The sequence below is a fragment of the Paecilomyces variotii genome (genome assembly GCF_004022145.1).
Source record: "Paecilomyces variotii strain CBS 101075 chromosome Unknown C8Q69scaffold_20, whole genome shotgun sequence".
NCBI classification, from domain to species: Eukaryota; Fungi; Ascomycota; class Eurotiomycetes; order Eurotiales; family Thermoascaceae; genus Paecilomyces; species Paecilomyces variotii.
Genome location: NW_021167159.1, coordinates 14,848 through 42,749, shown reverse-complemented (window position 1 = coordinate 42,749; position 27,902 = coordinate 14,848). Strand labels below are relative to the sequence as shown.

Genomic DNA, 27,902 nt, shown 5'->3' with positions numbered 1-27,902 from the left:
TAGAAGCCGCGGGATCTGACACAATATTTAAGGGCACTCATTTACTGCTCCAAGTCCATCCTTTGACAAACTTACGCGAAATATATTCTCCTCGCCTTTCCTTGAACTTCTTGTTCTACCTGTTACCGTGTTAGGTATGTGTCCATGTCGTTGTGGTGTTATACATTGCAGAATTTAACTTGTACCAGGACTCTCCGACACATAATCTAAAGAATGGCAAACTTTCAGCCCGTCAATTTCGTACCAAAACACCGTCAGGCCCAGTTGATGGAGTTACCGGTTCAGTATCTGATTGCTGTGCCGCACAGCAAAAAGGCCGGCACAAATCATTGGTGTCTCTACCTCGCGACATCCGACGAAAGCTCTGTCAGAATCGATTGCCAGCCCAGTTACTCTGTCCCAAGCACCATTCTGCCTGGAGGCTCCAAAGCCTATGTAATCATCTCTGAGCTGTCCTATATTCTCTCCAGCGATGCTCAAGCACAGTTCTTTCTCAACACCGCCCCAGGTCTGAAGGTCAAACATGTTTACGATTTGCTGATCCAGAATGGACGCCACAAATACGAATTCGATTCAAACGGAGTTGGTTGTAGATTTTGGACGACGGATCAGATCAATCTGCTACATCAGCATCAGCTTATCACGGACACGGCACAAGTTACAGCTGCAAAGAACGGGGTTATTAAGCTGTGGCCAGATCAGACGCCCCTTGAACTCGACCGGGGAGCCTACTATTAGTGCGGATATCTACAGGAAGATGTCTGCTTTGTTTCCCTGGGTCATGAAGTCACCTATCTTGCGAGGGACGTATGCGGGCCAAGCAGCATCTTATCTGGAGCGAAGCTCGCTGAGCTTGGATTCTCTAGCAACTAGCTCAGCCTATTTATCCCTGTGGGTGGAGCTAGAAAGGCGTGGGAGAAACCCGACTGGAGGTCTGCCTGTAGGCAGTTTCCGACATCTTACGCACTCTGGCCAGTGTGGGAATCCGGACCCGAGTCCAGCTCCTGTTCAAGATCCACAATACCGTTGAAGATTCGTTTTGTATGCCGTGTTGTTTCTGAATATTCCATTTCCTACTTTCTTGTCCTATTTTGTTGCGTTTCTACTTGCTGTCAGAAAGGAAATCCATCGATTTATTTCTTTAAACTCACCCATAAGTATTCTAAGTGACTCTATATCGCGCATGGACAAGGTCAGGTCCACATATCAAAGTGTAGGTCGAGGATCAACCAATATAGTTTGCTTCAGGATCGAAGACTGGATATTAAGTATAGCAATACCTCCACAGATGTGCCACGTTCTGGGTAACTGGGAGTCTTCAGTATTTACGAATGCGTATAAGTGGATAGACGCCGACGAAACACTGGCGGGTAACTTGATCTATCTGTTCCAGTCTTGGTGTTTCCCTTGCGATGAATTTTGCCAGAGCCGAGAAGACCCTTCAGCATACGAGCTCAATTAGTACCCGTGTAACTGTAACCCCGCGTAGGACTTAAAGAGAAATTAAGAAAAATCAATGTAAATAGATTTCAGAGGCTTTGTACGACATTTGCTTGGAGTCAGGCAAGGCTGAGAGAGGCACCGTGCCTTACGGTGTGCCGGCGCTGCTGGAAACGCTCTCAAGGGTCCAACCAGAGCGCCAGACTGCCAGTGTCGCAGTGTTTTGATGCTTCACGGCGCTTAAGAGTAAGTTAAGTACTTTAGTTAACATGGACGATGGAGCCATCTTGGCGGCCCAAGGCACCAACTCCGACATCCCTTGAGGAAACCTCTCTGCCTGCATCAGTTCTCCTTTGTTTCAACACTTGACATGCGTACTGCCGGCTTTATCTGAACGGCAGCCAAATCCACCTACTCTTTCAGAACAGTTCAATTCCCAGCGGTTACAATCCCCAGCCCAAGCTGATGTGCCTCCAGCCGCCGACGTCCGAACTAAACCACTAGGTATTACCCCACACAGCCCGCGATCCTCTGACGTACGGAACACATTCTCTCAGTTACCCGCGTCGGTGCCAAAAGAGTTTCCAGCCGTCGTTGCTGGTATTTGATGGGCAGCCGGAGCTGCAATCCACCGTCAAGATGGTCCAGTCGCCGATGTTATCATGTCCGCTGAAGCAGACCAACGAGATCGACTGGGTACGTCCGCTCAAGGACTACATCAGGACGGTCTACGGTGATGATCCGGACAGATATAACGAAGAGTGCGCAACGCTGAATCGGTTGCGCCAGGACATGAGAGGTGCAGGCAAGGATAGCGCTGCTGGACGCGATCTGCTGTATCGATACTACGGCCAGCTGGAACTACTGGATCTCAGATTTCCCATCGATGAGAATCACATCAAGATCTCGTTCACATGGTAAGATCGCTGCTTGAAATAGCTCGTTGCAAGCTAAGACTGAACCCAACCGCCTTCCAGGTACGACGCTTTTACGCACAAAGCCATCTCCCAATACTCTCTCGCCTATGAAAAGGCTTCCATCATCTTCAACATTTCAGCTGTCCTGTCCTGCCATGGCGCCAACCAGAACCGTGCTGAGGATGCGGGCCTCAAGACCGCCTACCATTCCTTCCAAGCCTCTGCGGGTATGTTCACCTACATCAACGAGAACTTCCTACATGCGCCGTCAACGGATTTGAGTCGAGAAACCGTGAAGACGTTGATCAACATAACCCTGGCTCAAGGGCAGGAAGTCTTTCTGGAAAAGCAGATTGTGGACGGCAAGAAACATGGCTTTCTGGCCAAGCTGGCCAGCCAAGCGGCATACCTTTATACCCAAGCATCAGAAACAGTCACGGACAATGCCGGGAAAGGTGTTTTTGAAAAGGTCTGGTCCATCGTGCTCCAAGCCAAAGCATCCCACATGTCATCCGTTGCGTCTTACTATCAAGCGCTGGCCGATGCTGAGAGTGGATCACACGGTGTCGCTATCGCAAGACTTCAGCTGGCAGAGAAACAGTCGACCAGTGCTGTGAATACCGCAAAATCCTACCCGTCGTCTGTACCTGCCAACTCCAACTTGACGGTAGAGGCGGGGACCAGTCTCCAAACAATCGTGAAACAGCATCTAGTAACTGTACAAGAGAAGCTTTCTACGTTTATCAAGGACAATGACTTCATCTACCATCAGCCCGTGCCTAACGAAGCCGGCCTCTCCGTGGTCTCCAAGCTTCCGGCAGCCAAGGCGATCCCAGTTAGTGAGCTCTACCAGGGCCAGGACATCCAGCGGATTATCGGCCCGGACATCTTCCAGAAGCTGGTTCCCATGTCTGTGACCGAGTCGGCCAGTTTGTATGATGAAGAGAAGGCGAAGCTTATCCGAGCAGAGACGGAGAAAGTGGAAACCGCAAACGGAGAGATGGCCGCCAGCCTTGACTACTTGAAGTTGCCCGGTAGTCTCAACATCTTGAAAGGCGGAACAGACCAGGGGATGACGGTGGACGAGGAATTTCGGAATTGGTGCGAGGAGCTGGCTGGTCATGAGCCGTTCTATAAGGAGTTTGACGAGCTCCAGGGGCGCAAATCTGAGATTCTGGATACATTGGCATCCTGCACCAAACAGCTAGATCTCGAGGAGAGCGTCTGCGAGAAAATGCGTACCAAATATGGCGCGGACTGGACTCAGCAGCCCAGTTCCAGACTGACAGCCACTTTCCGCAATGATATCCGAAGCTACCGTGACACGATCAATGAAGCCAGCACAAGTGACGCGCAACTTATGGCCACCGCCAGGCATTACGAGGCGGATTTCGAGGAGATTCGTTCTGCGGTTGAGACTGATGAGGTCGACGTGCTCTTCCAGCGCGCCATGATCAAGGCGGGCTCGAAACAAAAGGCCAAGAATGGCCACAGCGGCTCCTACTCCGTAGCGTCGGAAGGAAGCTTGATTGACGATGTCGACGAAGGCGGTACATCTGTAGCTGAGCAGATTGCAAGGGTAGAAGAACTGTTGAAGAAGCTCAACCTCGTCAAAAGGGAGCGGGCGCAGGTCTTGAAGGATCTGAAAGAAAAGGTAAGCGCTCAGGTATCTTTCGACTGTTTTAGACAGTGACGCTAACGGAATAGGTTCACAATGATGACATCTCCAATGTCCTGATTCTGAACAAGAAGTCGATAGTCAACCAAGAAAACCAGCTCTTCCAGGCCGAGCTCGAGAAGTTCAGGCCTCACCAGAACAGATTGCTCCAGGCGAATCACAAGCAGGCATCCCTGATGAAGGAGTTGACCAAGACATATAGCGAACTCCTTCAAGACAAGCGTGTCCGGGCGGAGCAGTCAAAGTATGAAAGTATCACTCGTCAGCGCAATACGGTCATGGCACGATACAAGAAGGTGTACGACGCTTTCAACGGGCTACTTTCCGGACTGGTGCAGGCGCAGACATTCTATTCGGAGATGGGAGATACTGTGGACAACCTCAGAAAGAATGTCGATACGTTCGTCAACAACCGACGAGCCGAAGGTGCGCAGCTTCTCAACCAGATCGAACGCGAGAAGGCTAGTGGTGCATCTGGCAGTGAGGATCGCGAGAGAGAAAAGTTAAGACAGCTCATGGAGCGCCTATCCACAGATCCGTCCCCATCATCTTCGTCTCCAAAGTCAAGACCTGCTGTTCCCTCAAAGACTCCTTCCAGTGGAGGCACCAGATCCCCTACAGTGTCACCACATTACCCTCCGACCGCTCCCCTTCAACACATCCCGCCCTCCCAGTCACCGGCGCCGTACGGGCAATACATCTCTCCTACTGCGCCGGCACCCTATATCCCCGGTCAACCATACCAACAGGGCGCGGCCATCCCCCTCTCTGAAGGGTACAATCCAATGGCATATCCCTACCCAAGTCCCGTCTCCCCGCCGCCGAACCAGCAATTCTTTTCACCAACAGCTACTCCGTATAGCGGATACCCCAGTGCCACCCCTGCACCGGCACCCTCACGCGCGCCGTACATGCCGCAGGGCTACATCCCACCTCCGCCGCCTCGCCGTCCATCCACGACGACGTACCCGCCATCCAGCGGTCCATACCCTTCTGGACCGGGTGGCTACGCGCAAAATCGACCTTACGGCGTGAGCCAGCACCACAAGGTACCGTCGCAATCACAGACACCGCAGCCTCCCTCATCGGGCGACCCATGGGCTGGACTCAGCGCCTGGAAATAAAGAGCATGAACAAGCAAAGCAACAATGCAAAGATACGGAGATATGATGGAATGAGGAGAATAATCACAGATACGATGAATTGGGTCGGCCTAGTTTCTTTTTATTTTATTTTATTTTGAATGTCTTCCTTCAACATTTCTTCCTCATCTCATGCATGGTGGTGCCTATTTCTGAGATAGATATTTTTTGCTTTGCTTCTTGTCGCTCGAGCGTGTATATGCGTGTATTACGTGTGGAACTCGGACGCCGTACACTTAAGGTATCATGTTTATACTCCCGAATGCAACTTATCCTTGCTTATTCATCGCTTGGACTGCTATAGTTATCTTGGTTTCCATTCAGTAATATATACCATGATCCGTAACCTCGAATCCCAACGATATATATATACATACGCGCATACGCATGTGTGTAATCGAGTATAGCATAGTCCCCTAAAAGAGGTATATATATATATGTGAAGAGCGTTGGTTTCGAGCATATTGTAGAAAGGTGGCGATGACGTCTTGGATAGATATGGGTAATATACATTCACGCATACAGATATATATATATATATCTGTATCTTCTGATTAATTTAAAGTAAATACACATACGCGCATAAAGAGTAACTATGATATACAGATGCAATCTTAATGATATAGACTCAGGGGGGATAAAGATGAAGATATATAACTCCATTGGTCGGCTTATCTGACTCTATCTGAGATAAAACACATGAAACACTGTAGTCGATATAATATACCATGCCATCCATAAATCCTATAAACGCCATCCGAACCCGTACTGGAGACCGGGAGGGAAGAGTATAATATATACACACACATATAAACGAACCAGGTCTGAAGATGAACCAAGGTGACAGCGGAATGGAGTAGGATGAGGAGAAACCGTTGTTGCGTTCCAGGAAAAAGCAAATGTGAGACCTCAAAACGCCCTTGGGTATCAACCATGCAAAGAATTATAAGGGGAAAGGGGAAAAGGCAGGAGTTCAAGTCTGTGTTGTAGCCGTGTACTGAACGGGACTGGACGCGGGTTGCGGGGCTGCAGAGAGTGTTGCGAGCTTTCAGTCGGACTGGTAGTGGCAGACCGTAATGACAACACAAGCCATAGGAAAACGACTAGTCGTCAGGGTTGGAACCGCAGTCGAAACTCCCGACCTTTCCCCTCCTCGCGAACTTTGTAGAGGAAGCGCACGACTGCTTCCTGTTCCACGAGTCCGGCAGAGTTGAAGTGCTTGCGTACCGCCAGGGCGAGCTGATCCTTACTCACACGACCTTGGCCGATTATACGGTGCAGACGAGGAGTGTCGAGTCCCCTGCCACTTGGGTAGATGGTGTGTTGGCTGATAACCTGACCTGGTAGGGTGCCCGTGGAGGCGGAATCCGAAATATCCTTTTCCGGGGCGGGACCGTTCAGCTCGCGGGAAGATTTGGTCAACTGCGCCCGTCGAGCAGCAATAGCAGTCGGTGACCGGAGACCAATTCCCTGTGAGAGGAGGATTCGATTGTATGATCGAGAATAGGCGCTGGGGGTGGAGAGTCGGAAAGCGTGCCGATAATCATGCAGTGTCGCGAGGGACATGTCGGACCAGGGGATCTAACGGATTCGAAAGACGATCAGTAACCACGATCAATCAGACAAGAAGATGGAAAGGAGTGCTGTTATCATGATGGCAACTGGCTTTATGAAAGGACACCCGAATCCTCATGATCGCTTCGACGGGTAAGAAATAATACTCACTGCAGGCAATTCTTCCGACAGTCTAGCTTCTTCACTGGTGGGAAGACCGCTGACAGTGGCAACGGTGGCTGCCACTCTCATATCCTTTGTAGCCATCGAAATAGCCGCAGCAGATACATTGGCCGGTTTTCTACTCTTCGAACCGGCTCCCTTGTGTTCTCTGGTGCCGCTGGAGGCTTCTGAGCGGGAATCGTCTAGGTTCGCTGGGGCACGCTGTCGCGGGGGCGCCATGACGGCCGTTACAGAGATTCGATAGCAGACCGAGAGGCAGAGGGGCTCAAATCAAGCAACTGAGACGGTCAGGACCGAACAAGAGATCAAACCCAAGCGCATGAACCGGTCCGGAGCAGCTTCATGAAGCTCTTCAGTGAACCACACGACGAGAGCAGCAACGCTGACCCTCTCCAGGACCGGTACCTCTGCGAGCGGTGACAGGCGGCAGAATAACAAGAGCGCAAACCCTGATTGGAACATTCTGACCGCATCGGGACAAGCTTCACCCTTAGGGCTTCCATTTCCCAAGCCCTAGTTATCTCGGCGAAAAGACGGCTTTTCCTCCAGGCGCATCGGCGTGCACTCCGGGTGGTAGGTCAGAGGACTCGCGTGAGAAGCAACAGGTAGTGAACGGCATGTTAAGTAGTGGTAAACATAATAATAATAATGGATTGCTGCAGACACTACCTACTCAAAACATCATATTATTCGAAGTTCCTGGCCCCGAAGCAGAGAAGAGAAGAGATGAGCGGGGCAGCCATGCTAGGAGCCGCGAGGCGGCGAGATCATGCGAGCGGTTGAGGATCGAACAGAACAGCTCTTCCCTCTGTCAGGCCTCTCATCTGCGACAGTGACTGGAAGAAGCAGATGTATATGTGAGAACGAAAAGAAAGTAGCGATGAAAAATCAAACCACAGATGAACTCTGCCCTTCCTGACACGAAACAATCTGTAATGATAATTCTGTATAGTTGTTAGTTAGGTGGTGGGATATACTTAGTAGTACGACGCAGGCTTGGCATGGTCGAAGGAACGTGAACCCGGGGAAACTCGATCGCTGGCCCTTGTCCCCTTGTCCCCACTCTGTTTGTGGTACATGAAGCTATGAGCTGCATTATTATTATTTGAGGGCCTCCTTTTTAGGCAAAAGACCACAAAAAGGACCTTTGGGGGCGCCATAGATAGCTGGTCGGTTAGTTCTGGCGAGTAGACTAATAACAGTAGCAAAAAAAATATGCACAGCAAGAGCACGGCTGCTTGACGGCTCCAAGTGCCGAAGAGACAAGAGGTAAAGTAGATAGATAGTAGTGAAGCAAGTCCTCGATAGATTTCTCTGCGGTTCCCTTGCAGCTCGGCGGACGGTGGCTGTCGCGCTGGCATCAGTCCACTTTGTCCTCGGGACAGACTCGGCGTTGGGGAAGAAGAATGCGGGCCTCACCGGGGACCGTTTGAGAGCTGTCGAACTCGACTACTCTCTCTGCCTCCGGAGGTCCTCGCCCGTCGCCCAACGGCCGACCGGTGACCCCGAAAAGACCCGAGGGGATGCCCAGACCAGCCGCGGGATGACCCGAATAATAATATGCCAATAATAATGGTAGAGAACAGCATGGAATGGAATGCTTCTCCACCGCCTGGAGAGAATCCGTCGTCTGCGCCCCCCGGATCGCTGCACATCATTGCGCCTGGGGAATGACGCAACCAACCCAGACGGGGTGGCGCGGGGGCTCCGTCAGGTCAGCCTCGAACAGTTCGCGATGGTGTGCGACAGGCAGAAGAGAGACATTCTTTCTCAAGGAGTGGGATGGAAAGTTAAGACGAGTGTCTGGACAAGTCGATGGCGCATGCGTAATACATACATTATTTACTATTACTACTACTAGGAATAACTGCCTGATTTGATCTGATCCGACTCTTTATCTCTATCTAGTGGCATGACCGACATTCCCCTGGAGAAATGGAGTAGACATGTGAAGATGACCTGTTTGCACGTGATAAGGTGACTTTGGGCCAGAATTTTATTGTTTTTTTTTTTTTTTTTTTTTTTTTTTTTTTTTTTTTTTATTAAACTCGTCCAGATGGGGAAAGCCCCACCGGAGTCCTTCACCGAAAGCCAAGACTACGTACTCTTAAGTACTCTTACAGCGCCGTACACGTTGTCGCATCTACAAGACCACAGCTGAACCACACCGATGAAACTTCCTCAAACGTGTCTATGCTAGATATATCACAAACACTGTAACAGCTGAACTGTCTGGGGCTCCGTTGGAACCCGGAAATCATCTTCCGGAATGAACCCCGGATATCCCCGTTGCAGGATCGCCCGCCGGAACCTATCTGGAGGGGAGGGTGCGCAAGGCGCGGCAAAGGAGAGCATTAACTTGGTGTCGCAAGATACGGAGAGAATTGAGACACCGTGTGATGTTCTCGCATGATTGGCGTGCAGTGCTTCTCGTGTTATTTTTATCTACTTTTTTTATTTTTATTTTTTTGGGCTTGGTAGAAAGGATAGCCTGTCAGATGCGCAGAGATAGGAGCAAGAGATCAGCCTAAGTGTCTTTCCGCTGGTAATTTGTTATTATTACTCCGTATTATTATTGTCCACTCCCTCCTCGGTATCAGCTCCCTCAGAGATATCGAGTACCTTAGATACTGCAGGGCGTACTCGGATTGGCTGCCCGCTGACGGAACCGGGGAAAAGGCTAAACCGTGTTCCAGAAGCTGTGGGCCTGATCGGCCAACTTGGGCTGATTGGTGCTGTATGCTTTAGCCCCAGGGACGTCGCCGTTAGCAATGCGGAGAGAGCTTCCTTAAGCGTAGATAGATAGGACTTCAGCGCCAACTGAGCTCAGCTAGTAGTCTATACTCCAAGTAGTTGACCAACGCGCGACACCCAATCCCAGATGGAATCAGATTTGGAAACGGAAAGAAGCGTTTTGGAGATAGTCTGAGCATCCCTCTGCGCTCAATCGTATCATCACATTGCTCGGGGGGACCCGGAGCGCTTCATCATCGGAGTCCGCTGGTGTCGCGCGCAAATCCTGAAATCAGGACCACGATCATCGCTCCAAGTGACCTATCTATCTTCCCCAGGTTTCAGCCCTTTCCCCCGGGTCTTGGGCGCTGGGTACGAAAATCATCGCTGGCCAAGCGAGTTTCCGCTTACGTCAAGAATTCCTGAGTGCCGCCAACCCACCGGCCACGACGTCAGGATATACGGGCGAATGATGCGATTTCCAGGCAACCTGATGGTGTCACGACCTGGGAAACCAGCTGGTTTAACTTCAACGTTAACCTCCATCAACGTCAACATCGAAGAGTCCAGACTGTCAACATCAGAGTGCCAGAACCCGGTTATCTATTTATGGTACCCTTCCGTCCGACAGTCTTTCCCGTCGCAGTCTCGGAATAATTATTGTCTCGCAGTCCCCTGATTGTGGGGTCATTCTTGACTTTGTTCAAGCTTATGTGAGGTCACAGCAACGCCTAATGAGGAATCCACGATAGTTAGACGGCCAGGGCCACGCAAGGTTATCGCGACAGTTAAGTTAGTCATGATGTATCCATGAGTCAACCCACGAAGTAGCCGTGGTGGCGTCCACTCTGTCCTACGCTGTTGCCAAGGTGCTCACATGGAAAATGCGGAGTGATGAAGATCTCCAACAGTGGGTGTCCAAGCAACGGTGAGCGATGACATGGCTGCAAGAAAACGGTGAGTCGACGAAAGCCACGACGGGAGGGAAGATATCACAGAGACGGTTGCTCATGTGAGACGGACTATTGTTAGCGGAGAGATGGCAACACATCAGCAGAAGGTGAGTCACTCGATCTTGATCTCGATTCTCGATCAACAATCGAAAAAGAAAAGATCGCGCCTAGCAACGAGGGTGTTTCCAGAACACGAAGCAATCACTCGAAGCAGCAGTCGATCAAACGTCTGGAGATAGCCTCTATCTGGAGCAAACACCGAACCATCGACAGTAGTAAATGATGCGATACGCATCCTCTCCGTATGCATTTTCGGTAGACTTCCCCGTTCATTAGACGGCGATCGCGTCATACGATCTTCTGAGCCTGTCTTTAATTCTTCTTGTTTCGACCATCGTCCATCCAGGACGAGCTTCGATGCCGTTGGAAGCGAAAAGTTGCAGGAGAAGAGGCCCGCCTTTGTTGTGTCGTGCGAGACCGGAGTGTTATGTCCGGGAAAGGAATGAGGGGGTTGGTCTTCGTCGGGGAAGCGGCTCCGCATTGAGTCTTCCAGTTAGACTCCGTCGATCACTTAACAACAGGATGGTCTCGTGTCATAGAGTGTAATTATGTTTGCAGTTCCGCTGTTATATTCATGTAGTCAGGAGAGTAGTATGCAGTAGGAAGTGATCTCCCAATCCGTTCTACCATTCAACCTTTCCCCAGTCTGGGGTAAAAAGAATCGGTGATACTACTCCGTGTACCCCAGCTCGTGGGGAGAGTGAGGGGAAGAGATTCTTTCTTGGGCGAAGATCGTTCCGGGTGGCACTCCCCGGCATCTTTAGCGGCGATCACTTATCTGCGGGTAAATCAGGGATCAGCCCTCTTTTTGCGGCCGGGGGAGGTAAGGAAAGCATCGCGCCCATTTTCTGGGACCTGACTTGTGTGGGAATATGGTATTATTATTATCCTGGCCCTAGTCGAACCGCATAGATAGACTACTACCTACTGTACTACGTTACTCTACCTAGAATGCAAGCCATCGGGTCTGAAAAGTCACCCCACACTATCCGGGTTGATATCTACTAGTGGCCATCGACTTATCCGTCGCCCGCACTACGGAGTAGATAAAGTAGAGACGGGGGAATCTACTCATTTATCGTGGGGTTCGGATATAGTTAGTTGTAGATAGTGTACCAATAGAGTAGAAAATCTGTCTTCTTCCTTGTTTTTTTCTTCTCATGGAAGGAAACCGCCGGAAGAGGTTGTACGGACTCCGGAGTAAGCCAGCCTCACGAGTCGATTCCTCCGACAAACGGAAGTTACATATGTATGTAATAATACTATGTATGTACTTCTACTCCAGAGCAGATGGGGGCGGTCGGTGGCGTGAGCGAGGAACAGCTGTCATTGCCTGACAAAGACGGGTGAGCTTCAGCCGTGCCTGCGTCGCAAGTGGCCTGCGAGGAAGTTACGATAAATAACAACAACAGGAGATCGAACGAGGTTATTGGACCGACGGGATCTCAAGTCGAGGCTGACTGAGGGGCGGAAGAACGAAAGTCAGGATCTTTTGAATTTTCCCCAGGTCCGCATCCCGCTCCAGTTTTTACCCGACACTTTACCCTCTTCCGACAGGGGAAACTGACGAAGATCGGAATGGGATGATGGACACGTCATGCTGGCATTATTGGCGATATTATTATTATTATTATTAATCCTCTAATATTATTATTATTATTAGGCTATTCACCGGGCTGGGAGATCCCTGCGATCATCGATAATGGCGATCCTTGCTCGTGATCCTTCTCTAGATTTCCATCATCGGTGCGTATCCGTGAGGAGGCCTGAAAGAGCTGGATGCATACGGAGTAGTGCGTGGACCTTGGTCGGTCGAAGTCCAGACACTGGTTCCTGAGCATGTTTTCTTTTTGAGCCAGGGCTGTAAATAATTCTCATTATTACATGAGCAAGCTTTCCCCGATTTTCCTGGTAAGGATTACGGAACTATTGACTTTCTGTTGTTGAATCGGTCAGAAAAAGCCCCGGGCGGAGATGCCAGCCATTCGAAAGAGACGGTGATGATGATGATGATGCAAGACGATATCTTGCACAAACCATTAACTTCTCCCCGAAGGTGACCTCAAGTGATGCTATGCGGCTCCGTAGTTAGGCCGCGACAATAATAGTGACATGGCATATTATGACTCCCGTAGAAAGAAAGTGATGCGACGAAGATCTGGCGTCGAATGGCCCGGCGACTCGTCGGGATCAGCGATGGGTTTTACTTTGCCCCTGTTTATCATGAAGTCGTGCCAGAGCGATGGGCCAGGGGCATCTGTTTCTGCTCTTTCTTTGCTTTTCTGCGCTCCACACCAGCTTCCTGCTTCGTTTCGACGGCCCGGAGCTGCCGTCCTGGGACTCCGTGGCAGGCTTCAATTTGGACTTGAACTTGCGATAGATAGATCCCGCGGTTGATCACAGTCTGGAGAAAAGGAGATCTAACCTATCGCAGCCGTCAACGCGGTCACGACCTGCGCCCCAGGGCCCCCCTGAGAAAACCGATAGCACCTGGATAGTTCCGGGGAGACCAGCTCATCGGCGTTGTTACTGATGTCGTGGCCAGTGAGATTCCTGCTCGTGCCTCGGCTCGAGGTTTCATCTCTGCATCTCTACGAAACAGGCCACTTGGTCCGAAGATACACCGCGAACGGTATCTACGATATGAAATTCTTTCCCGGCAAGACCGGTTAGAGACCCCTGAACAACAACCCCAGGTATAATCCTAGCGTCGGCTACCCCGTATCTAGTAATACTACGGGATCGCGGGGCCAGGAACCAACCGGGGGAGGGTGAACTGAAGATGGGGGAGGAAGTTCTATATAGTAGTAGTTACTCCAGAGTAGGGAGATAGTCAGGTAGATAGATATCTAGCTTGTGAGATTGATCCTTTTGGTTTTCGTCCTGCTTCCTGCAGCCATATCAGGCTCTAAGCGAGCTACGGACCGGTCACGTCACGGAAGTTGTGGGATAAGGATGAGCCACCATCCATCTAGTACTAGTAGTAGCCCGGGGCGTTGTCCGTGCACAAATCTGGGGCGTTTCCTTTTTCCTTTTTTTTCTTCGCGCAGGGAAAATGCTGACTCAGCTGCTATTAGGTGGTGCGGCTGCCGCTTGGACAAAGAGATTTGGGCAACATTCGATGGAAGTAATGCAGGTTTACTCCGTAAGAAAAATCTGCGTCGAACAGTTCGTTTAGAATCTATCGCCATCTACGACCCATCGAGGCCTCGCTGTTCCTGGTCTGGAATGAGGGCTAGTGTCGGGGGTTGTCCGAAGGAGCAGGACGACTCGATCGCGTTATCAGTCGCTAGTGGTAGCAGCAGGAGGTGGAGCCCCATGGGAGAGGGAAAAAAAAAGAAAAAAGAAAAAAAAAGAAAGAGAAAAAGGACCAAATCCATATCTAGCAGTGTGCGCACTGCGGAGAGATTGCTGCCACCAAAAAAAGAGCTTGCTAGTCTAGTCCGGACGGCGCAGGGGCGAAAAAGTGCGTCGCAGCTGGAACGGACGCGGCATGCCTGGCAATTTCTCGGCTTTGGGGCGGAGGTCAGAGCCTGGGGCGGACCGGTCCCTGGCATCGGCCGATGGAGAGGAGGGAGATGGTTTTTGGCTTATCATTCATGCCGTTCACGGTAGGATCTGTAAATGAATGATGATGATTATTATCTTCCCAGAGCGACGCCTTATCTCGTCTCAGCCAGGACTATCGAAGGATGCCATTGGAACCGAGTTCCCGTCTATCCCCGATGGCTTTTGGGCGTGCAGTCGCAGTAATAATATCTAGTGATCCGGAGCGTCTTGCCCTGCTTTTTTTAGTTGGAGAGACTCGGGCCGGGTACGGTCGGTCGCGAGGCTGCCTGGTGTTTCCCCCACATCTCACCCGCTCCCGATCGATTTTCGTGCGCTTGCTCGCTTCTCCAGTCCGGAGCAGCTCTCTCCGGATGCTCTCAGGAAGTCACTAACTAATTAACTACTATCAGATAATAAGTTTTTCTTCTTCGCTGGTGAGGCAGCTGATGTCGTGTCCGGGGCGGATGAGGAGGAGGAGGGGCGCTCAGCTGGACGGTGCAGGAGGTTGTTGGCCATGAATGAATGAATGAATGAATGAATGAATGAATGAATGACCTGTGGGTTGGTGGTCGTACGCGCGATAGATCAAGCCTCCTGATCAAGCCTCCTGATCAGATCGCTAGATGTTTCCTACACCCTCGAGAAAGGAGTGAGAGGGAGAGTATTATTATCAGTTTATCTACTGACGATGAGAAGGAAGAAAGCGGGTGTAATTTTTAGAATACTGTACGGATCTACTCCGTACTCTACGCTGCGCTACGCTACGATACGATACGATACGACCAAGGTCAGCTAGCCAGTCGATCTGCCGCCCGGGGGGGAAGAGAGGAGAGTAGGATAATTAAGTTAAGAGTATCTATGTTAAGTTAGATAGTTACGATGATGATGAATGAATCAGCGATGGTATCATCCCTGAAGCTTCCTTCGCCCACGGCCTTCCCCGTGGATGCGCGGACGGTCTGGCCCTCCGCTCCCCCAGACGCCAGTCGTGGTCGTCATCACCTCATGGCAGCATCATTATTGGCATCGTGCAGCAAGTGGCTGTTGTACTCGGTTCTATGGGTGTCTTTCCCTCAAGATTAATAGCAGTATCTTAGTCTGTCTGGATGTCATCTCTTTCTTTATTTATTTATTTGTTTGTTTCCTCGTTCCCTTCCTGCTGGTCCTGTAGATCTATCTATCTATCTAATAAAATAAAATAAATGTATCCGCCTGCCTAGTTGGACCCGGAGCAACCCCGGAGTGGGCGTCCGGAGAGCATTTGCACCTCCAGATCACCCGCGGTAGCCGGCACGCCTAGACTAGATAGACCAAAAGGCCAGTCGACACGGCCCTACGGGACACGCACCGGCAGCTCGTTCGATGCCCCACATTCCCATCGCGTTTTTTCCCTTTTTGCCTTCCGGCGCGACTCTCCACTTGGAACGGCGACTTTGGCTGGGAACGGGAGAAAACTGAAGCTGTTCTGTTCTTCGGTGAACAAGAAGGACGGCGAACGGTCGCCCAGAAGAGAAAGACGAGGCAGTCACTAAACCACTAAATTCATGGATGGATGGATGGATGGATTGATTGATTGAAAATTTTTATCTTACTTTGCTTTTCTCTTCTTTCCCTCTACTTCGCTCCCCTCCTCCCTCCTCCATCCTCCCTCCTCTGACCTGACCTGACCTGATCTGGTCTGGTCTGGTCTTGTCTTGTACTTGTCTGGCTCCCCCACACACTAAACCCTCCCCAATAAACCCTCCCAAAATATCCACCCTCATTTCTTCACCTGCAACCCCCGATTCGGATACCCCCCCCCCCTCTAAACCCCCCGAACTGTCTCCGTCGCTTGTCCTCTTCTTCCCCTCCATTCCTCCCTTCCTCCGTCTTCCTTACATCTACGCCTCCCCCAGATCATCCCTCTTCTTCTCCAGATTCCTCCCCCGGCAGCGTTGCTCCAACCCTCCTCACATTCCCAATCCTATACTTCAACCCTTCCATATATCCGGTCCCCCGCGACCCTCACCTGCCTATCCCACTACCACTGACATCGCATCATTGACTTCTTCCCCGTGGAGATTTTTTTATCTCCCCCCCCCCCCCCCCCCCCAAAGGACCTCGGGATTTCCGCTGCCTCTTGCGCAATTGCCTGCCCCAGATCGACCTCCTTGCTGGGATCGCTCTGGCAATTACGTTGATCGACAGTCATCGTCTGCGATCATCCGCATTGCGCAGGACATATCTACGGCCCTGTCCCGCCGCCACTGTGAAGTCCGCTCCAGGCTCTTTCACATGCCGTCGCCGGCCTCAGCAGTGGATTTCTCCAATCTGCTGAATCCCCAGGAGTCGTCCCAGGCGGACCGCATCGAAACTGCTCCATCCGCTGCAGAACAGAACAACACGACAATGGCCTCATCGGTCAGTCTACTACCGCCTCTCATGAAGGGTGCGCGGCCGGCCACCGAAGAGGTGCGACAGGACCTCCCTCGTCCCTACAAGTGCCCTCTCTGCGATCGAGCCTTCCACCGTCTCGAGCACCAGACCAGACACATCCGAACGCATACGGGCGAGAAGCCTCATGCCTGCCAGTACCCCGGGTGCACCAAGCGTTTCAGCCGTTCCGACGAGCTGACCCGGCACTCGCGCATTCACAACAACCCCAACTCGAGAAGGAGTAACAAGGCGCAACACATCGCGGCCGCTGCGGCCGCTGCTGCAGGCCAGGAGAATGCCATCGCGAGCGCTGCGGGCTCGATGATGCCTCCTCCCAGCAAGCCCATCACCAGATCCGCCCCCGTCTCCCAGGTGGGATCGCCGGATGTCTCTCCGCCCCATTCGTACTCCAGCTATGCCACGCATATGCGCTCGGGTCTGGCTCCCTATGCTCGCAACTCGGAGCGGGCATCGTCAGGTATGGATATCAACCTGCTGGCCACGGCCGCATCACAGGTCGAGCGGGATGACCACCCCAGCTTCCACCATCACCACGGCAGCTCTCGTCACCACCACCTCTTTGGCCGTCACCACCACAGCAGTGGTCGCCTCCCGTCTTTGTCTGCCTATGCTATCTCCCACAGCATGAGCCGCTCCCACTCGACCGAGGATGAGGATGGCTACGGCCACCGGATCAAGCGATCCCGACCGAATTCGCCGAACTCGACCGCTCCGTCGTCTCCTACCTTCTCGCACGACTCGCTCTCACCGACACCAGATCACACTCCTCTGGCAACGCCTGCGCACTCTCCGCGCCTAAGACCATATGGCTCCAACGACCTGCATCTGCCGTCGATCCGGCACCTGTCTCTTCAGCACACTCCCGCGCTGGCCCCCATGGAACCGTCTCCTGAAGGCCCCAACCTCTACGCGACCAATCAGCACTCGTACGGCCCCAGCATCAGTGATATCATGTCGAGACCAGACGGCACGCAGCGAAAACTGCCTGTCCCGCAGGTCCCCAAGGTTGCTGTGCAGGACATGCTGAACCCAGGTAGTGGGTTCTCCTCCGGTTCCTCATCCGCAAACGCTTCCATTGTTGGAGGGGACTTGAACGACCGATTTTAAAATGGCCGTTCCCCCCAAATTCAACATCATCACTACTACAAAACTTCACGCATGCCACGACACGATTAGACTTGTTTTGCATTTGGTACTGTTTACGGGCATACCTGCTTGGTGTCGGTTGGATGGTTGAAACGGAGTCCACGCAATATAGACGGATTGGGTCTTTGTTTTGTTTTTATCTTTTTGGCCATTATCATGTTTCATCTTTCCCCAGGAGATGTGCCTGACTCTTATCTTTCTTGTTTCTTCTACCCCTCTTTAGAGTGACTACCCCAATCTCAAGCTGCTGCTGTTCGATAATTACTCTTTTCCTCTCCTCTCCTCGGCCGTCCGGAGTCGGCTTTAATTCACCTACATCTCCACGACACGCTCCTCTATCTCTTTCTTCTGCTTCTGACCACATCATTCGTGGGCACTCGTGATGGGTTCTGTGTTGCACGGAAAAGCAGCACTTGCGCTATAGATTAGATCGATCGGTGGTCCAGCGTGGCTGGCAAGATGGGTCGTTTCTGCGAACCCGCTGCCGTGCTTGCGGGTGGACCTCTTTCAGATCTGTGTTGATTTCGTTTCTTATCATATTATTCTTGAACTATAACTAGCTATTCTTGAGATAACTACAAGAAAAATGGATTAAGTAATCTCAACTGTCTCCAACCCAGCGACCCTCCTGCGTATGCCTTAAAAGAGTTACTCCGCAACGACCCCGTGGTACTACCAGGTTATCTCGCGGAATGCAACCGAGCTGCATCGTATCATACGAGTCTCGAACGCTTGGCATCCGGGCAGGGATACGATGTTAGCTGCATTGATGCTGTCGGTCTGGCCGTCGATCCGCGATGACCGTCAGGGTCCCTCGCTGCATCACTGGCCGGCCGTCGCGCTGGGTGTGACAGTGTGTGGACAAAAATCGACCAGGGACGAGCGGGGTGGTGCAAGAGTCAGGTGATGCTGATTCCTCTGCCGGTGCCGATCCTCACAGCCGATTTGAAGCTCACTGATAAGCACCGATCTATGGTATAATAACCATGCTGATAGTTAGATCACGCTCACATCCCCATGTGAATAGGAAACATGAACTATACAGCAAAGAAACAGAACATATGACTACTCAGCATGATCAACATGTAGAACGAAAAAATATTACTACATAACTAGCTAGTCCTACTACAGTAAGGTTACGCATACTACCTACCATGCAGAGCTAGCATGCTTAACTAGCATATGGTATTTCCTCCCGAAGCCCTAACCATCAGCTAGTCCAAGTCCAAGTCCAAGTCCATGTTCATGCATATCTAGACATCAATTTACCCCTCACGGTTCTAAGAACCATGCACGTGCACACATCTGCTCTAGCGTACAAAAGAATGGACTTTACCCGGTGAGAAAGCCGGGGAAAGTCTGCTGTCAGCCTGTCACCCTCTTTTGGTCGCTAGTCCGGTCAGCCACAACGGGCCGGGCCGAAGTAGGTCATGCCATGATAATTATCAGTCGTTAGTATACTAGACTGTAGGAAGGATAGCCGCACAGCGATAGAAAGAGCTACGCCAATAGCAGTAATCAAACGCTGTCCTTATCCTATGGAAGATTCCATTACATTGCTTTAGAGGCTCCAATTCTCTCAGAGTTGGATACTGGACTGGATGTGTCTTTGAATCGTAATAGCTAGCACTTTTGTATCTATCCAACACACTTTATAGGGGATGGAAGCGACGTTCGCTTTGCTAGCATGGCATTTGACCTTTTAACCACTCATCCTTAGCTTTAGACGGAGTAATCATCTCTTGTTTGAAAATGCGAAATATGCCGATGTAGTCTAGTTCTGATGGGCATCCTGTCATTGAATTATAGATGAGGTCCTTATCGATCGTTGGCAGAGTTGCTGGTTTGTGTGCTCTGCTGTTACCGATTCCTTACGTTCTATGTGTTATGGGCCACAATATTAGATGTCGAATGGACGAAGTTAGTGCAGAAAAGCATATATCATATCTCTTGATTGCTCGTTGTATTCAATTCATCCATTACAATGAAACAGCACATTCTCGAACGAAGAGATCCTGCGCACGCGAGCTCAAGCAGCTGTGTAGCGTATGGCCATTCTACTATACATCTGTTGTCTTCTTCCTTCATCTGGGACAATGGTCTGAGGGAAATGCTAAAGCCTATGCAAATAACATTATACTTCAAATGTTGAGCTACTTACTGTGCCGAGACTGGTTCAGTTGTAAGGTTGTAGATACAGTGTTTCCTCTTTTAATGGACAGCAGATGTCTGGAAGGCATTGACCTTTCTGACTGTCCCCATTCCTCTGCGTGGAGAAATTGTGGAAGTTCGTAAAATATTTTCGGGTACCAGTGTTTAATAAATTAACCGGATCCCATTTTGAAAGTGGGCCCGATTTTATAGCTATAATATAGAGATATTATGTAAAGTAGGAATGCTTCGGATAATTATAAACATGTGGAAGTAGATGGATATTTGACCTGATACATCTCTTACTTTGAGCCTATTTGTATTCAGGATAAGGAAGAAGCCGTATTCGCCAACGAAGTAGCCACCGACCACCCAATGCCCGTGGAAGGATGTTGGGAATCACTGAAGACGGGTCTAATAGCGCTATGGTCAACCTTGAGTGAGGCGAGGGGTGAAAATACTGCGCCAATATCATACAGCGAACGCAGCTCGTAATGAACCCAGCTCTGATAGTATTATTGCTCCAAGTATAAATCAAGCAATTGGGGATTGAGATTAAGTGAAGTTGACGCAGATGAGAGGTCTTTACTTAACCAATCCCATGAGACTCAATTTCTATATAACTAGGAACTCCTTTGTCTCACGTTGCAGGTTCTGCAGTTCTAGTGATACCGGATTAGCTCGCCATCTATTTTGCTTGTGTTCCCAGTAGAACGTGCAGCAGTGTAGTAGTCTAACGCTTCCAACAGGCCTATTACGGATCCTCGAGCGAAATTACCACCAATGGACGGCGAGATGCTCGCCCATCATCCAACGGACGAGACTTGCAACATGATGAGCATTTAACCATGTCTGACTTCTGGCCAGGGAGCAGACTCGAGTAGCAGTTCCCGATTGATCCCAACAGCTTCAACGGTTGCTGAGCCGGCCTATTTTGCTCGTGCATTCGGCCCGAATCTCCCGGGCAGAAGCTGCGGCCGCGGTGTTGAGAAATTGTGATATGTAGATGGTAGCCGCATGCCTTTCACTTCAGTAATCCAGCAGATATCCTGATTATCCTATTCATCAGGGTCCATGTATTTCTGACATGTCCTTCTATCAGTTGGAAAAACAGGAATATCTCTCTTGCAATGGCGAATGCTGAAAGGCAGTCGATCCTGAGATGTAGCATATCATCCCGATACTGCTTCTACTGATTAGGATCTGTAGTAGAATCCTCGATGGGATTTTCGTCTTCGTCCGCAAGAAGGCCGGCGTCATCGCTCTCAATCCAGCCGTAATCGCCGTCAGACTCCAGATCGTCATCCTCACTGTCTGCGATCTCGTCGACCTTTCTCTTCCGCAGCTTCGCAGCAGTAGGGCCGACACTGCTGCTGACGACAGCACTCGACGGAGGCAGAGTTGGTCTCTTGACCAATTCGCGAAATTCGTCCTGACGGAAATTAGAACCATGTAAACCAGTCTCATAGATGAAAAAGGCATCTACTTACATCCTCGATAAAGAACGGAACAATGTCATCGTCATTCCTTAGATTTCGCACCCTTCCTGACCGTTTTGTGATCTCTGCAAACCGTACTCTTCTGGCTGAAAAATCATCCACGTCTTCATAAGCCTCGGGATCGGGCCAATCGCGATAAAGAACGATTCTCGAATAGATGGCTGTTTCCCACGATCCTCCCGCTAGAGCAGGATAAAGAGTCGGTCGCGGCTGTCCTTTTATTTTCGTATGTGTCTGATTTAGCACCAGTACCGCCATGCGATTGATAGTCGCCAGCTTGTTCAGATGGTTCCCAAGGTCGCTGGTAACGTTCCATTTCCGATTCAAAAGCCACTGGAGCTGCTGGCTATCTGTAACTCTCCCCTGGGAAAGACGAGACTTGAGCTCTGTGACATTAGGGAAGTAGGAAGGAAATGGCCCCGATATGGTATCAATAACGAGAAGTGCCGTTCCTTCGGGAGGGAACTCTTTGGGCGGATGCACCAGAAGGGCTAGGAGATGGGGAAGGGACTGGGCGCGGAAGTAAGTGAGATTCTCCATTAGAGAATCGACTGATGTATCAGGCCCTGAAGAAGGTCGAGTGTCTTCAGCTGAGCTGATAATAGCCTTCTGTAACATTCCTCGCAGACGGGGAGTAGGAATGGGCGATCCGGTGTCTGGTGAAAATGAGTAACAAAGAACATGACGTGGAATAGCATAAGACAAACCTATCCAAACGACCTTCTCTTCGGCAAGTAAAGCATTCGCAGTCGTTCTCATGCTACATACATCCGTTAGGATTGCTAAATACCTCGCTTAAGAGAGAGAAAAAAAAAATAAAAATAAAAAACACTCACGCCAAAGAGGTCTTGCCAACCCCAGGTGGACCAAAGACTTCTGTGACATGGCCCCTTGGGATCCCTTTCGACCGCTGGCTCTGGGTTGAGGGTGATATTCCTGGGGCAGACAAGCTCAGTGCCTCATCGAGTCGTTCCAGGCCTGTTGGAAGTGGCCCGGGAGCTGACACTGCAGATGCTCGTAGAGACTGCGACGCTGGAAGCGAGATCACCCGGTCTGATACACAACGTCAATACGATTCTTTCTATTCAAAACGGAACGGGCTACTCACGGATCTCCGGACTGGAGAGATTAGTGATATCTTGCGTGCTCATCTTCAACCCAAGTTCGAGGATTCATTTCGTCATAACATGCCTCAGAACCTTGAATCGAAGCTCTGAAATACCACTAAAACATCACCTACTTACCAATCGATCATCAATACCGTTCATGGTAATGTCCGCGATTTGCGGACATAGAGCAGATGGACAGAATAGATAGCGTGAGCGGAACGCGTACCACTTACTTAGGACAACTTGGGAAACTTAAGCACCACGCGCGCGTTTCCCGAGTTTCGGCCTCCGCTCCCGGGCTCGACCAAATCGATTTTTAAGCCGAACGCCGAATTTCGCGATTGCCAAGGTGATTCGAGTTTTTATTGACATGGCTTCAATCTGCATATTTCGTTCTAATAATAAATCATTATGTAGGGGACAATCATGCATAACTTTTCTTGATTGTCGATCTACTGTCTACTAGCTCTATTGGAGAGTACTCTGTATAATATACATACGACAATGGCTCTGGAGACGCTGTTTTCGACACCAGCCATGTCGAATTCGATACTATACATCCTTTGCGCTGCACCTATATTCCTTGTCTTACGATGGAAATTATCTCAAAATACGCCAAAAGGATGTCGACGTCTCGGTCTAGACCCAAAGGAGAGCAATATATTCGATGAATATGATCCCAGATACACACGTCCTGCTTGCGATCAGGTAAAGGGGAATAGCATCCCTTCGAAATACCGCATCAAAGCTCTATTCGCGTATCCTATCAAAAGCTGCGCTGGCGTTGAACTCTCCGTCGCAGACGTCGTGCCGACTGGATTGACATATGACCGACAATTCTGCTTCGCGGAGTACCTGACGCCCAAGAACGTGCCCCTTGGTGCGAGCGAAGAGGAGAAGGCGCCTCGATGGGAGTTCAAGACGATGCGAGATGGACGGTTCAGCAGACTTGCTCTAATTCGGCCGGAGATTTGGGTCCCGGATCCTGCTGCGAGGAATTATCATCCTGATTTGGATGAGGTGAAGTCAGGAGGCGTGCTGGTTGTCCATTATCCAAGGACATCAAGCAATCCGTTCTGGAGTGGGATAATCAAGCTAGCTGTCGCTCTGCGTCTGTGTTCTTCAGAATGCTCATTCCGCGTCCCTTTCAATCCACCAGCAGAGAGAATAGACAATTATCCCCTCCTACCGGTTCGTCTGTGGAAGGACTTCCCCATGGGCTTTAACTACGGACATCATCTCCCTGCCTCTCTTCGCTCTTTTCTCTCTCCTGATAACACTTTCCCACCATTATCCCTCTTTCGAGTATCCCCAGCTCACTCCCGGGAAATCTTCCGCAACGCCCCGCGAAAAGAGCACCTCGGCTTCCAGCCGCGGACAGGTTTCGCGGATGCTTATCCTCTGCATCTGCTCAATATTGCCAGCGTACGAGACGTCGCAGCGCGATGTGCAACAGCCATCCCACACCTGAGTGTGCGGCGGTTCCGCGCGAATATCATCATCGAGGGACCTCCGGCGTATGCAGAAGATTCATGGAAGAGGATCCTCGTTGGTGGGAATAGTCCAAATGGCACCATAATCAATGGGGAATGGGGCCACGAAAAGCAGAGGAGGCAAGAATCCGTAGAGATCCACGCTGCGTGCCGGACAATCCGCTGTCGTCTTCCCAACGTTGATCCCGATACGGGAATCCGCCATCCCTCTGAGCCGGATAAGACACTCAAGAGCTTCCGATGCATCGACCCAGGGGATCGGACGAATGCGTGTTTGGGAATGCAGCTTGTTCCGAGCAAAGAGGGTGAGCCTCCGTTTCCCTGTCATTTCTTCATCCGCTCTTCATGTCGTTTCAGGCACGGGTTCCATGATGTGTTGCGGACTGAATGACCGAATGACTGACTTATGTGATGACAGAATTCACTCTTCATGTCAATGACTCAATAACTGTCTTGGAGGAAGGAGAGCACTTTTATATCAAAATGCTCAAGCCGACTGATCCGCCCGTATGAAGGAGAATATGGTGAGGGAATATTCCCGTCCCCCTGTAAGTTATTGAGGTAACCACGAGATACCTTGAAAAAGCCCCCCAATGAGATTATTATGGTTTGATGCTGAATAAAGAAACAGGAAAATCGAAAATTATGCCATGTTGCCAAACGAAATGGATATCTAGAAATGAAAATATATAACATGTTGCCGAAAAGATTTCTGGGAGCTCCCTGCTCGACCATCGGCCCGTAAAAATAACAATCATCAACATCAAAAAGATCGCCTATAGTGTCAGAGAATTCGATGCCGACCCTGGATTCTTATCGGGAGGGGCATCCACATCTACGCCCGCGCCTTTCTCGCCGTTTCTCTCTGCGTTATTATGGCGGATCTGGTTCCACTCGCGTTGGTCGTCCGCAACGTCAGCGAGATCCGCAGTGATGACACCCACGTCGTCTTCTGGCTCTTCTTGTAGAAGCAGATTGAGGATCAGACTGAGGAAGGCTGTGACAGCAAATCCATTTTCCATGATGAGCTCGATGGCGTTGAGGAGACCCAGCAGACCCTTGTTGGAACCAGAATAGGTAAAGAAGTAGGAGAACCAGTCCGGCACGAGAGTAGCTCCCATACCAACGGAAAATGAGGCCGTCAGGATGAAGCGATTACGGCGGGTAAAGGGTACTGAAGATATGATGCGGATGCCGGAGATAGCGACGGAGGAGAAAAGGAAGGTAGTCATTCCACCGATGACAGGGGACGGAATGGCGACAAGGGAAGCGGCGAATTTGGAGAAGATGCCCATGATGATGAGGAAGAAGCAGCAGCAGTAGCCGGCCTTCCGGTTTGCGCATCTCGTCAGCGCGATGACACCGTTGTTCTGGGCAAAAGTCGACATGGGCGTGATGGTGAATAGACAGGCCAGCAGACCGGTGAAACCATCAGCGAGCACGCCTCCCCGGATCCGCGAGTCGAACATTTCCCCCTCCACATCCAGGCGGGAGACATCGCAAGTGGCTGTCACATCACCGATGGCTTCCATCATCAAGACAAGGTAGACGGCCAGCAACGGTAGAATCAGAGGAGGATAAATCTTCAGTGGGAATGTATGGACCCAGATGAAGGATGCAGCCGGCGCTTGATCGATTCCAGAGCGATCAAAGTATCCACAGGCCGCTGCGACGATACATCCGACTAGCAGACCAACCACCACAGCACAAGACTTCATAATGGGCGAACCAAACCGCTCACAAAGGACGATAGTGACAAGGACGAGAAATCCCAGACCGATAAATTCTGCGCTACCCCAGGGTAAGGCATGGGGAGCGTCCGCACTGGGACATAGTGCACGAGCAGAGGGGTCGGTGCCACAGTTGCCCGAACCACCAGCCCAGTCTTTCAATCCGGTTTCGATCAGACTGGCACCGATCAGTAGGACTGTGGGGCCCGTCACCAGCGGGGGAAACATGCGCTTGAGGACTTTGGTGCTTGTGAATGAGAGGCCGATTTCCAGTAGTGAACACAGCGCAGCCGTCGCGAGGATAGCACCGTAGCCATGAGGGCACGGCAGTGAATTACCGGCTTCATCGACGGGGCAATATCCCGTCTTGTACATCTGAGACAGCGCTCCAGTCGCAATGGGGATGATAGAAAAGGACGTTCCAACGACGGAGATCAGACCCGTTCCGACATAATAGGAAGTCTTCCAGATATGAAAGCGGGTGATCTGGATGGCCGAGAGCATTCCTGATGCAATGAGGGAGGTTGACACCAGATACTGGGTGATCTCTGCTGAGAAGTTCGCGGAAGCGGCAAGGATAATGGGCGGAGCGATAACTGTGACGGATTAATTTCTTGATCGGTGGATGTGTCTAGAGGAGATCCGAGTAGAAGAGACGCACCGCCAGCCAACATTGCCAGTGCATGTTGCAGCCCGAGCAGCAAGGCCAGTACGACTGGCATTTTATCGTGCAGCCCAAAGAAGGGCGCTGACTGACGGGACCGCTTCATGAAGGGGAGATTGGGAGTGAAGAGAAAGGCATAGTCATAATCCCCAATGATTCCATCCCTGCCGTGCCCGTTCAGCATATCTTCGCTTTCTGCACGACCCCGATGAGTTAGGTATGTGCTGGTTCGCCACTCACTTGGTGGTCAAGGTCTTCTTGATCCGTCTGAGCTTGTCCGTCCATGTTCTTTTAGGTCCCATCTCGGGACCAATCTGATCTGGACCTTCCATTGCGACCCAACCTATCTTCGAGTCGACTCTTTCTTCTGATCTGATCGAGAGTCAAGAGGATCTGCACGTGAGGTCGTGTGACGGTCAATGGGACACCCACTGCAGTGAAGAGACGACCACAAGAGTGCCCTTATATTGAATCTGGAGTGGCGATGCGTCTCATCCAGCTATCTCCCGCAGCGATAATGAAGAGGAATCGAATCGAGTAACAAAAGTTGATGCGATTAGTATCCCTCAAAGCTCGAGGCCAAGACAGACCCGGGGGCGGAGTCTGCTAATCTGCCCCGGTTCGTGCTCTAGTCTCGCCCGCGGTAGCTTCCCGCCAATGAGACGCGATCCTGGCTTCTCTATCGCTGAACTGCGGGGCGCGGGCGTGATAAGAGATGAAGCGTTGACATTATTTGATAACTACTATGAATACTCCGTGCTTGGTTCGAGGTCTTATTATTTGCAGGCGACGTTAGTCATTGCATCGTCCGTCGGCCGCCCCCGATGTACCTGACAGAGGTTTTCCCACGGGCAGCTACGGAGTATTACTATTCCCGATAGTCGTATCCTGGAGATCTCCGATGGTCCCTGTGATGCTTATCTCCAGCCGCCCACTCTACCATAATAATCATAATCATAATCAAACACACTCCCCCACAGCCTGCGTGGGCGTAAACCGGTTAAGTCTGTAGCGGAGCTATCTTGTGGGATGCAATTGTACTGAGATAGATCCCAGTGAAGACGAACAGTCAACTGCCACATTCTACGATTGGTAATCCTTGGGATCACCCTACAAGGTCGCACCCATTGTACCCGTTTTTATTCGATTTGTTAGTTATACAATCCTTCCCGGAGAATTTTATTTGAATCGCGCACGCAGCTGTCCGTCGACAAAGAACAGTTAGGAAAGATGGAAAGTACCATTGCCAGTATGCTCACCCCGATTCCTCCAATAAAATTCTCCCACAACCCGCATCGCATAGCTCTGTCACAGCTGTCACCTGTGTAACTACGTATTTCCCTCTGACCGGATACGAACAACCGGGACTGTAGTTCTGATTCCAACTCGGGACTAACCATACGACTTTTGGAGCCTACTACGCACACTGTCTTAGTTAATAGGGTTACAAGCTTATTAAAGACCC

At 50.8% G+C, this 27,902-nt stretch overlaps 8 protein-coding genes across 8 annotated transcripts; 4 read left to right on the top strand and 4 right to left on the bottom strand.

Moving 5' to 3' along the window:
• Window positions 1-14: 14 nt before the first annotated feature.
• Window positions 15-961, top strand: C8Q69DRAFT_184890 (hypothetical protein). Its single transcript, XM_028625914.1, has 2 exons — window positions 15-134; window positions 189-961. The coding sequence occupies exon 2, from the start codon at window positions 214-216 to the stop codon at window positions 736-738; it is 525 nt and encodes a 174-aa protein (XP_028481079.1). The 5' UTR covers window positions 15-134; window positions 189-213; the 3' UTR covers window positions 739-961.
• Window positions 962-1,697: 736 nt separating this feature from the next.
• On the top strand, window positions 1,698-5,492 carry C8Q69DRAFT_424447 (vacuolar protein-sorting protein bro-1). Its single transcript, XM_028628418.1, has 3 exons — window positions 1,698-2,357; window positions 2,418-4,011; window positions 4,065-5,492. Exons 1-3 carry the CDS (start codon window positions 2,080-2,082, stop codon window positions 5,157-5,159), a joined length of 2,967 nt encoding a protein of 988 aa, XP_028481078.1. The 5' UTR covers window positions 1,698-2,079; the 3' UTR covers window positions 5,160-5,492.
• A 707-nt stretch (window positions 5,493-6,199) lies between these two features.
• Window positions 6,200-7,417, bottom strand: C8Q69DRAFT_184802 (hypothetical protein). The gene is made up of 3 exons (XM_028625912.1): window positions 7,363-7,417; window positions 6,903-7,192; window positions 6,200-6,758 (listed from the first exon to the last, which is right to left on the bottom strand). The coding sequence occupies exons 2-3, from the start codon at window positions 7,131-7,133 to the stop codon at window positions 6,288-6,290; spliced, it is 702 nt and encodes a 233-aa protein (XP_028481077.1). The 5' UTR covers window positions 7,134-7,192; window positions 7,363-7,417; the 3' UTR covers window positions 6,200-6,287.
• Window positions 7,418-7,682: 265 nt separating this feature from the next.
• Window positions 7,683-8,391, bottom strand: C8Q69DRAFT_184837 (hypothetical protein). The gene has a single exon (XM_028625913.1). It carries the CDS (start codon window positions 8,273-8,275, stop codon window positions 7,892-7,894), a length of 384 nt encoding a protein of 127 aa, XP_028481076.1. The 5' UTR covers window positions 8,276-8,391; the 3' UTR covers window positions 7,683-7,891.
• Window positions 8,392-16,273: 7,882 nt separating this feature from the next.
• On the top strand, window positions 16,274-17,849 carry C8Q69DRAFT_184702 (catabolite repressor). The gene has a single exon (XM_028625911.1). It carries the CDS (start codon window positions 16,484-16,486, stop codon window positions 17,750-17,752), a length of 1,269 nt encoding a protein of 422 aa, XP_028481075.1. The 5' UTR covers window positions 16,274-16,483; the 3' UTR covers window positions 17,753-17,849.
• A 3,160-nt stretch (window positions 17,850-21,009) lies between these two features.
• C8Q69DRAFT_184669 (P-loop containing nucleoside triphosphate hydrolase protein) lies at window positions 21,010-22,796 on the bottom strand. Its single transcript, XM_028625910.1, has 5 exons — window positions 22,550-22,796; window positions 22,278-22,494; window positions 22,149-22,201; window positions 21,433-22,097; window positions 21,010-21,374 (listed from the first exon to the last, which is right to left on the bottom strand). The coding sequence occupies exons 1-5, from the start codon at window positions 22,590-22,592 to the stop codon at window positions 21,132-21,134; spliced, it is 1,221 nt and encodes a 406-aa protein (XP_028481074.1). The 5' UTR covers window positions 22,593-22,796; the 3' UTR covers window positions 21,010-21,131.
• Window positions 22,797-23,087: 291 nt separating this feature from the next.
• Window positions 23,088-24,556, top strand: C8Q69DRAFT_489056 (MOSC domain protein; the record flags this gene model as incomplete). Its single annotated transcript, XM_028632092.1, has 2 exons — window positions 23,088-24,348; window positions 24,462-24,556. 2 exons carry the CDS (start codon window positions 23,088-23,090, stop codon window positions 24,554-24,556), a joined length of 1,356 nt encoding a protein of 451 aa, XP_028481073.1.
• A 70-nt stretch (window positions 24,557-24,626) lies between these two features.
• On the bottom strand, window positions 24,627-26,931 carry C8Q69DRAFT_184650 (xanthine/uracil permease). Its single transcript, XM_028625909.1, has 3 exons — window positions 26,678-26,931; window positions 26,435-26,601; window positions 24,627-26,369 (listed from the first exon to the last, which is right to left on the bottom strand). Exons 1-3 carry the CDS (start codon window positions 26,767-26,769, stop codon window positions 24,820-24,822), a joined length of 1,809 nt encoding a protein of 602 aa, XP_028481072.1. The 5' UTR covers window positions 26,770-26,931; the 3' UTR covers window positions 24,627-24,819.
• Window positions 26,932-27,902: the final 971 nt, after the last annotated feature.